The sequence below is a fragment of the Melopsittacus undulatus genome (genome assembly GCF_012275295.1).
Source record: "Melopsittacus undulatus isolate bMelUnd1 chromosome 2 unlocalized genomic scaffold, bMelUnd1.mat.Z SUPER_2_unloc_2, whole genome shotgun sequence".
NCBI classification, from domain to species: Eukaryota; Metazoa; Chordata; class Aves; order Psittaciformes; family Psittaculidae; genus Melopsittacus; species Melopsittacus undulatus.
Window position 1 is genome coordinate 35508 of NW_022993932.1, and position 10177 is coordinate 45684.

Genomic DNA, 10177 nt, shown 5'->3' on the forward strand with positions numbered 1-10177 from the left:
AGGGAGGGGATCCTGCCCCTCTGCTGTGCTCTGGGGAGCCCTGAGAGCAGCTCCAGTGCCTAAAGGGGCTGCAGGAAAGCTGGAGAGGGGCTTGGGACAAGGGCCTGGAGGGCCAGGCCAAGGGGAATGGCTTGAACCTGCCCAAGAGAGGGGAGACTGAGCTGAGCTCTGAGGCAGAAGCTGTTCCCTGGGAGGGTGCTGGGCTGGGCACCCTCGATGCCTACACCCCCATCAGCCTCACACCAGCCCTGCTGGGACTGCCCCAGGTCCCACTGTTGGGCTAGAGCAGGGCATGGGTGCACTGTGCTCCCATGGACCCAGTACCTGACCTGGAGAACCTGCAAAGCCAGGAGGCCTCTTTGCAGCCCCTCACTGGGGCTCAAATCGTCCCAGCCCCTGGCAAAACCCCAGTCACCCCAGTCTGACATGGCCAGAGCCAGACTGGTTCTGCTGGGGACATCCCAGGGGTGGACAGGAGGAAGGGGAGGCATTGCTGCACCAGTGCTCAGCTCCTTTGGGCTCAAAGAGCCTTCTTCCTACTGCTGGTGGTGATGCAGGCTTCCAAGCATCACCCCCCAGGTTCAGGCAGGCCCCTCTTTCACACAGCCACACAGGCATGGATAGTTTTGGGATACTTTGGGGATAGTTTTGGGATAGTTTGGGGATAGTTTTGGGACACTTTTGGGATAGTTTTGGGTGTGGAATGGAAAAACCCACACAGCTTGTGCTGTGAGAAGCCCCATGAGAAGCTTCCTTCCGTTATCAGACGGCAGACAGAGGTTTCCAGCCTCAGCCCCTGCAGGCAAACATGCGTGTCCATGACCCAGCAGTGCAGGTCAGTACAGCACATTCCCAGCTCCAAGGCTTCCCCAGCACAACCTTCACCCCAAGCCACCCAGTGCAGCACCCAGTTCATCCAGGCTCAACTCCCTCTGCCCCCTCCTGACTGCAGGAACAGGCAGTGGGGAGGCATAAGGGACAGGAATGTGGGGTGCTGGGAGGCAGGATGCAGCTGAGCCTTTGCACTGCAAGATGCAGCTTGGCTGCTGCCAGTGGGAGCAGATCACAGTGAGCAAGGCAGGGACCCCCCTGCCTGTACCCTCCTCCCTGACACAGGCTGGTTTTCATGGTCAGGATAAGGAGCAGAGACCCCCCCCCACTAAATAGCACCTTGGTAACACAGCAGAACCAGTGCCTGGCTTCCTGAAGCCCAGCAATTCCCATTACCTCCATTGCATTTCAACTTCCAGCTGGTGGAAGAAGCACCCAAGGATCCCAGTGCCTTTGCTGAGCCGGAGGAAGGACAAAGCTTGCAGCAGGCTGGGGCTGCAGGGGTTGTTCCTGTTCCTTTTGCAGGCTGTGGCTTCCTGAGCAGAGGCCACCCTACTCGTGACACATGCATGTGATGATCTACCAGCACCCCATGGGGTGCACAGCCCTCCCCCGGGTGCTGCAGGATGGGAGGCAGTGGGTTAAATACACCACAGAGCAGCCTGTTTCCTCCAGCTACTCCTTTTGTGGTGGCTCTTGGCTTCTGAAAAGCACATGTGTGACAAGGCAGGGCTATGATAAAACAGGGGCAGGATGTTCGCTGTCAGTAGATACAAGCAGACTACTACACTGCTATGGGAGACAGAACAACTCACAGCATCGAGAGTTCAGATCTGTTTCCAAAGAGCTCTTTGCAGTTGGTTGTGTTCACTACAAGCAGCTCATCACTGTCTGTGCATGTAAATGGCCACCTCCCAGCCTACACATAGACAGGAAACACCTCGCAGCTCACAAGTACAAGCTACCCACGCGTCCCTTTGGGCTGAACCCAGTCCCAGATGTGCAGGGTACCATCGCTGGCTGCTGACAGCAATGTTCTTGGTTTCTGTGGGTGCCACGTGTGAGCTGTGAGCAGGGGGGGCTCTCCATTGCTGTCCTCTTCACCAAACATGTGGCCTTTGTGGACAAAGGTTGGTTGTGCTGGGCTGGTGGAGCTGTCCCAGCTCCCAGTGTCATACACGTGCACAGCCCCATCGAAACCTGAGGGAAAGGAACAAGAGACACCCCAAGTCAATCACATTGTTCCAGAGCTGCTGAGCCAGAAAGCAGGACAAAGGCTCAGCCTGGAAACCTGTGACAGCAAAGCAGCCAAAGCCTCTGAGGAGCTTGCCTTGAGCTCCCAGCTGCTGAGGTGAATGCAGGCCAAAATCCCCCAGCTTCCACATTTGCTGCTTGGGTTTTGCAATGCTCTGGCTATGAGGCAGCTTGTGCTGCCCAGCTGTTATCAGCAGTGTCCCTGCAGCCAGGAGGTCACTGGCACCGTCAGGGCAGTGTGTGCAGAGAGCTCGGGGTGTTGGGAGGGAAGCTGGAGCCCCCCCAAACCCAGCCAGGCTCCATCTGTGGTTGTTGGGGAGAAGAAGCAGCAGAGGATGTTGAGCTCCCAGGTCTGTTGGCTCCAGGGACAGCTCTGAACAGCCCCCCCTGCCTGGGGTGTTTGAGGTGGAGGGGAACTGATAGACACAGCTCAGACTGTCCCCTGTCTGCATAAGAGGGATGGAGCAGCTCCTGTATGGAGCCAGGCTGAGAACATTGGGGCTGTTGAGCCTGGAGAAGAGAAGCTGCGCGGAGACCTCAGAGCAGCTTCCAGTGTCTGAAGGGGCTACAGGGATGCTGGAGAGGGGCTCTTCATCAGGGACTGCAGTGATAGGACAAGGGGTGATGGGTTCAGACTGAAACAGGGCAAGTTCAGGTTGGAGATAAGGCAGAAGCTGTTCCCTGGGAGGGTGGAACTGGGACTTCAGTGCAAGGAAGAGGTAGATGCCCCATCCCTGGCAGTGCTCAAGGCCAGGTTGGACACAGGGGCTTGGAGCAGCTGCTCCAGTGGAAGGGGTCCCTGCCTGTGGCAGGGGTTGGAGCTGGATGGGATTTAAGCTCCCGTCAGCACAAACCATTCTACGATTCCAAAAAAGCCTCCAGAAAGGGAGCTCTGGGCCCCAAAGCACATACCTGAAATGGCAAGGCAGCCTTCCAGAGCAGGAGCCCAGGACACACACAGGAATTCTGCATTAGGGCTGGGCGAGGGAAACACTGCACTTTGCTGAGGCCAAATGCTCCAAGGGTTTCCTTACATCTGTGAGAGTGATGTGGCCTCTGTTGGAGAGGCAAGCTATGGGATGGGAGCTTGATGCAGAGCCTGGAGCTGTCTGCCTGACTCCCATGCACCACCGCTCGTCACCCAGCTCCCAGGGCACAGACACAGCCTCCAAGGGAGCCTCCGGCTGTCGAACATCACCCAGGTACAGCTGCCCATTGGCACAGCACAGGAGCAAGGTGTTGCAGTCCAGGAAGGCCAGGCCACTGAGCTTCTCGCTGCTGCTGGGGGCTAGGAAAGAGAGGAGCATCTCAGGTGGTGTGAGGAGCATTTGTCTGAGCCTTGTCCTTTGGGGTGGCTTTCAGAGCACTGTGTCCTTGGGATGCACCCCCAGTGTGAGCAGCAGGTTGAGGGAGGGGACTCTGCCTCTCTGCTCTGCTCTTGTGAGACCCCACTTGCAGCACTGTGCAGTTCTGGTGTTCCCAACACAGGAGGGATGTGGAGCTGTTGGAGTGAGGCCCGAGGAGGCCATGGAGATGCTCTGCTCTGGAGCCAGGCTGAGAGCTGGGCTGGGGCAGCCTGGGCAAGAGAAGGCTCCTGAAGGGGAGAGCTGAGAGCAGCTCCAGTGCCTAAAGGGGCTGCAGGAAAGCTGGAGAGGGGCTTGGGACAAGGGCCTGGAGGGCCAGGCCAAGGGGAATGGCTTGAACCTGCCCAAGGATAACACAGAGTCACACAGAGCTCACTCAGGAGTAAACTGATGCCTGTGAGTGATGTGATTCTGAGGCCAGCACCTGCCTTGTCTGGGCCAATGCATGCAGCAGCATCCCTCTGCTAACCCAATTCTGTGCACTGAAACCATCTGTGCTGCTCTCTTAGGACTCAGATCTGGGCAGAAGCCTGAGGAATCACTGTCATGGGAGTAGTGAGAAGCTGGAGACAGCCCAGAGCATGGTAACTTCTTTCGAGATACATCTTTATACCCTTGGGCATGTGTTGGGAAGCACCCGTGCAGTGAAGTGTTTGCTGCCTGAGCAGTTCCTCTTGCTCTACCCAAAGCTTTGCCCCAGCAGACAGTTAACTGGAATACCTGCCACGTAGATATTCTTCCTCGATTCCACCTCTGTAATGTGGACACTGTCAAGGGTTGATCCATGCAGGACCCACTGCGCTCTGGCTGCTGTGGTTGCAATTCTAGCCCACGGATGCCCATTTTCTGTAGGTATGGCACTTACAGGTTTAATGACATCTGTTTGGGAGAGAAGAGCAGCTGTAAAGCACATCAGGAGTCAAGTAATCCCCGAGATTAAGCTGTTTCACAAAGCTAAAAGTGACCTACTAAAGCAATAAGGAAGCCAATTACGACTAAAAGCCCTCACCAGAATAAACCCACTGTGCCAATACATCCAGCCAGGATTACCATGGCAAATCCAGCCAAACACATGGGAAGTCGTGAAGCAAGATGCTGATTTTCAAGGAGGAAGCATAAGAAAGCTTTCAACAATGTTTTGCACTTCCTTTCTGGTGGTTTCAGTGTTTCCCAATTTGCTGTTTCCCAATTTGCTGTACCAAGGCAACAACAACCCTTTTTTCTAAGGCAGAGAGAGGAGAACTGAGGTGTTTCATGGAATAACCTGAATAGCAGTGTAAGGAGCTCTTTTATTTCCAACCTTTGGATTTCAAAGGTAACACTGTGCCAAATGGATAAGGAAGAGGCTTGTTTGTATGCTTAAGAGCTTACAACTAAGTGGAAAGCCACTGTGAGAGGCCTAAATCTCCTAATTCCCTTAGGAGGTTTATGCTGGCAAGTCCCCATCTTTCCAAGCCACCAGAGTTGGCACAGACACTTCCCTTGTGCCCTTCTCTATGCCCTGCCATGCAAGGGCAGTCACTCAGGATGTTACCTAATGGGACTGGTGCTCCTCTCCTCCTTTTATAGCCAAGCAAAAGGGGAAGCTAAAGATGCTCCATGAAAAGACTGCATTGCAAAACTACACCGAGAAAACGTTGTCTGTTCCTTACTCGAGTCCTCTGCTGACACCTTCCAGAGCTGGAGGGAGCTGTCTCGTGGGCCACTGGTCACCAGCAAGCTGAAAGAACAAGAACCCCATACAACTCTTCAGGAGCAGAGAAGAGCCTGGGACAAGCTGCTCCTCCTGTGCTCAGAGGCTTTTCCCTGTGCTTGGAGCATAGCAAGGGCTGGAAGGACCAGAATCCTGGAACTCCTCACACCAGGGTAAAGACAGTCCCAGGGAATGGCATTGAATTAACACATATTCCATAAGTGCTAGACTAAGGATGGTGCAGAGCCCCAAAGTAGCATTAGGGGCTCATGTAGGAGGAGAGAGCTGAAGGGGTGAAATGAATCAGCCAGAGGGAAGTGGGTTTGCTGGGTCTAACAGCAGGAAAGGGAACCTTTGTGAACACACACACAGAGCCCCTGGGGCTGGCAGGGCTGCAATCCATTCTCATGAGCACCCCAAGTCATTGCTCCTCTCCAAACACCAAGACAAGGTGCTGGGAGGAGCACTCCATGGCACTGGCCAGCAGCTCCCCTCTGTACTCTCACAGCTAGGTCAGGAAGCAAGGAAGGAAAAGGAGCTTTCTCCCAGTGGATGAGCTCCTTCTGCATCTCCAATATGCTCTGGAAGGACCTCAATGCCTTACCTGGTGCCAGGCACACACTTCAGGCTGTATATGGGGCGGTCGGAAAATCCACCACATTCCAGCTTGAATTCTCTCTCTGGAAACAGGCTCTAGAAACCAGAAGCAAAGGGATTTCTGATCACTTATCAATGCAGTTTGGTGTGGTTGGTTACCCTGAAAAGAGACACAGACACAGCCACTCTCTTCTGCCTGCCCAGCAATGCCTGATTCAACAGGAGCTGTAGGACTGAGGGACCACAAAAGGTTAAAGAGAAGCTGCAGAAACCTCCTGTCAAGAATCATATCATAAAAATCCCAGACTGGTTTGGGTTGGAAAGGACCTTAAAGCTCCTCCAGCTCCAACCCCTGCCACAGGAGCAGCTGCTCCAAGCCCCTGTGTCCAACCTGGCCTTGAACACTGCCAGGGATGGGGCAGCCACAGCTTCTCTGGGCACCCTGTGCCAGTGCCTCAGCACCCTCCCAGGGAACAGCTTCTGCCTTATCTCCAACCTGAACTTCCCCTGTTTCAGTCTGAACCCATCACCCCTTGTCCTATCACTGCAGTCCCTGATGCAGAGCCCCTCTCCAGAGCACCCCCTTCATCTACATCACCCCTTAAACCCTTTTCCCTCTGTGCTCACAGCCCAGCCAAGCCCTGGGCAGAGCAACAGGGACCAGATCCCACCCTGTGCCCCCCATCCTTGTCTCGCTCCTGAGGACCCCAAGCCGAGGGGCACAGAGGGATGCGGTGCCCTCCTGCCCACAGCACCCACCTTGGTCACCACATCCCGTATCGGTGGCGGCGGCAGCAGCTGTAGGATCTCGTTCTTACCGGTATCACCATACCCGGCCACGAACACACCTTGGGGTGGGTGGGAGGCACAGGGTCACGGTGATGGCCATAGACCAGTGGTGTGGGGCTACCCGGTCCTGTGCCGACCCCAGGGCCCTTCCCCATGGATCCCCACAGGAACAATGAGCACTCACGGTTCCCCGGAGCCCATTCGAGTAAGCGGGTGGGCGCCTGGAGCTGGAAGGCGTGCAGGTCCTCGTACCTGCAGGGACACGGAGGGGGAGAGAGCGGCGGCTGAACGGGAATGGGAACGGGACCGGGAATGGGACGGGAATGGGAATGGGAACGGGAATGGGAACGGTACCGGGACAGGGAACGGGAACGGGACCGGGAAAGGGAATGGGAGCAGGAATGGGAATGGGAACGGGAACGGGAACAGGAATGGGAACGGGACAGGGAATGGGAACGGGGCCGGGAATGGGAACAGGAATGGGAATGGGAACGGGAAGGGGAACGGGAATGGGAACGGACCGGGAATGGGAATGGGAACGGGAACGAGAACGGGAACGGGAATGGGATCCGACCCTCACTCACTGGCTCAGCGACAGCACCAGCCACTCATCCATCCTCTCCATTGCACGGCGCGGCGCAGCTCTGACGTCACTCCGCGGCGCTGACGTCACTCGGCGGCGCGTCTCAGTGACGTTCCCCACCCGCCGGAGGGCGGCTCCGGACCGGCTGGAACCGGATGGAGCCGGCGGCGCTGAGGGGAGCGCGGGGCGAGACCGCCGCCATGAGGGGGAGAGGAGGGAGAGGTGTGAGGAGAGCGGTGTGAGGAGAGCGGTGTGAGGTGTGCGAGGTGTGCGGTGTGAGGTGTGAGGTGTGAGGGGTGTGAGGTGTGAGGAGAGCGGTGTGAGGTGTGTGCGGTGTGTGAGGTGTGTGAGGTGTGTGAGGTGTGTGCGGTGTGTGAGGTGTGAGGTGTGTGAGGTGTGTGAGGTGTGTGAGGTGTGTGAGGTGTGAGGTGTGTGAGGTGTGTGAGGTGTGAGGTGTGTGAGGTGTGTGGTGTGTGAGGTGTGTGGGGTGTGTGAGGTGTGTGAGGTGTGAGGTGTGTGAGGTGTGTGGTGTGTGAGGTGTGTGAGGTGTGTGAGGTGTGTGAGTGTGTGAGGTGTGTGAGGTGTGTGGGGTGTGTGAGGTGTGTGAGGTGTGAGGTGTGTGAGGTGTGTGGGGTGTGAGGTGTGTGGGGTGTGTGAGGTGTGAGGTGTGAGGTGTGTGGGGTGTGAGGTGTGTGAGGTGTGTGAGGTGTGTGAGGTGTGTGAGGTGTGCAGTGTGAGGAGAACGGTGTGAGGTGTGTGAGGTGTGTGAGGTGTGTGAGGTGTGTGAGGTGTGAGGTGTGTGAGGTGTGAGGTGTTGTGGGGTGTGTGAGGTGTGTGAGGTGTGAGGTGTGTGGGGTGTGAGGTGTGTGAGGTGTGTGGTGTGTGTGGTGTGTGAGGTGTGTGAGGTGTGTGAGGTGTGTGAGGTGTGAGGTGTGTGAGGTGTGAGGTGTGTGAGGTGTGTGGGGTGTGTGAGGTGTGAGGTGTGTGAGGTGTGTGCGGTGTGTGAGGTGTGTGAGGTGTGTGCGGTGTGTGAGGTGTGTGAGGTGTGTGAGGTGTGTGGTGTGTGAGGTGTGTGAGGTGTGTGAGGTGTGTGAGGAGAACGGTGTGAGGTGTGTGAGGTGTGTGAGGTGTGTGAGGTGTGTGAGGTGTGAGGTGTGTGGGGTGTGTGAGGTGTGTGAGGTGTGAGGTGTGTGGGGTGTGTGAGGTGTGTGAGGTGTGAGGTGTGTGCGGTGTGAGGTGTGTGAGGTGTGTGAGGTGTGTGGTGTGTGAGGTGTGTGAGGTGTGTGAGGTGTGAGGTGTGTGAGGTGTGTGAGGTGTGTGAGGTGGTGTGGTGTGTGAGGTGTGTGAGGTGTGTGGTGTGTGAGGTGTGTGAGGTGTGTGAGGTGTGAGGTGTGTGAGGTGTGTGAGGTGTGAGGTGTGTGGTGTGTGAGGTGTGTGAGGTGTGTGAGGTGTGTGGTGTGTGAGGTGTGTGAGGTGTGTGAGGTGTGTGAGGTGTGTGAGGTGTGTGAGGTGTGAGGTGTGAGGTGTGTGGGGTGTGTGAGGTGTGTGAGGTGTGAGGTGTGTGCGGTGTGAGGTGTGTGAGGTGTGTGAGGTGTGTGAGGTGTGTGAGGTGTGTGAGGTGTGTGAGGTGTGTGGTGTGTGAGGTGTGTGAGGTGTGTGAGGTGTGTGGTGTGTGAGGTGTGTGAGGTGTGTGAGGTGTGAGGTGTGTGAGGTGTGTGAGGTGTGAGGTGTGTGAGGTGTGTGAGGTGTGTGGTGTGTGAGGTGTGTGAGGTGTGTGAGGTGTGAGGTGTGAGGTGTGTGGTGTGTGAGGTGTGTGAGGTGTGTGAGGTGTGAGGTGTGTGAGGTGTGTGCGGTGTGTGAGGTGTGTGAGGTGTGTGCGGTGTGTGAGGTGTGTGAGGTGTGTGAGGTGTGTGGTGTGTGAGGTGTGTGAGGTGTGTGAGGTGTGCGGTGTGAGCTGTGTGAGGTGTGTGAGGTGTGTGGTGTGTGAGGTGTGTGAGGTGTGTGAGGTGTGAGGTGTGTGAGGTGTGTGAGGTGTGTGAGGTGTGTGGTGTGTGAGGTGTGTGAGGTGTGTGGTGTGTGAGGTGTGTGAGGTGTGTGAGGTGTGTGGTGTGTGAGGTGTGTGAGGTGTGTGAGGTGTGAGGTGTGTGAGGTGTGTGAGGTGTGAGGTGTGTGGTGTGTGAGGTGTGTGAGGTGTGTGAGGTGTGTGGTGTGTGAGGTGTGTGAGGTGTGAGGTGTGTGAGGTGTGTGAGGTGTGAGGTGTGTGAGGTGTGTGAGGTGTGTGGTGTGTGAGGTGTGTGAGGTGTGTGAGGTGTGAGGTGTGTGAGGTGTGTGAGGTGTGAGGTGTGTGAGGTGTGTGAGGTGTGAGGTGTGTGAGGTGTGTGAGGTGTGAGGTGTGTGAGGTGTGCGGTGTGTGAGGTGTGTGAGGTGTGTGAGGTGTGAGGTGTGTGAGGTGTGTGAGGTGTGTGAGGTGTGAGGTGTGTGAGGTGTGGGGTGTGTGATGTGAGGTGTGCGGTGTGAGGAGAGAGGTGTGGGGTGTGAGGTGTGTGAGGTGTGTGAGGTGTGTGAGGTGTGTGAAGAGAATGGTGTGAGGTGTGCGATGTGAGGAGAGAGGTGTGTATGGTGTGAGGTGTGAGGTGTGTGAGGTGTGTGAGGTGTGAGGTGTGTGAGGTGTGTGAGGTGTGAGGTGTGTGAGGTGTGTGAGGTGTGTGAGGTGTGAGGTGTGTGAGGTGTGGGGTGTGTGATGTGAGGTGTGCGGTGTGAGGAGAGAGGTGTGGGGTGTGAGGTGTGTGAGGTGTGCGGTGTGAGGTGTGTGAGGGGTGTGAAGAGAATGGTGTGAGGTGTGCGATGTGAGGAGAGAGGTGTGTATGGTGTGAGGTGTGAGGTGTGTGAGGTGTGTGAGGTGTGAGGTGTGTGAGGTGTGAGGTGTGCGGTGTGAGGTGTGAGGTGTGAGGGGTGAGGTGTGTGGCTGGGAGAGAGACAACGGGGGGATCGTCTGTGGGGGGATCTGCCACAAAAGTGGCAGTGTGCATGGAGGGACCCGCGGTGGGCAGTGTGTGTCGGTGCAGG

At 56.5% G+C, this 10177-nt stretch overlaps 1 protein-coding gene across 1 annotated transcript; it reads right to left on the minus strand.

Moving 5' to 3' along the window:
• Window positions 1-1663: 1663 nt before the first annotated feature.
• Window positions 1664-7158, minus strand: LOC101880218 (WD repeat-containing protein 73). The gene is given in 9 exon segments (XM_034073408.1): window positions 1664-2031; window positions 2998-3073; window positions 3075-3373; window positions 4170-4328; window positions 5102-5169; window positions 5747-5835; window positions 6499-6587; window positions 6713-6780; window positions 7113-7158. Coding segments are annotated over 9 exon segments (1128 nt in total). The 5' UTR covers window positions 7154-7158; the 3' UTR covers window positions 1664-1792.
• Between the last annotated feature and the right edge of the window lie 3019 nt (window positions 7159-10177).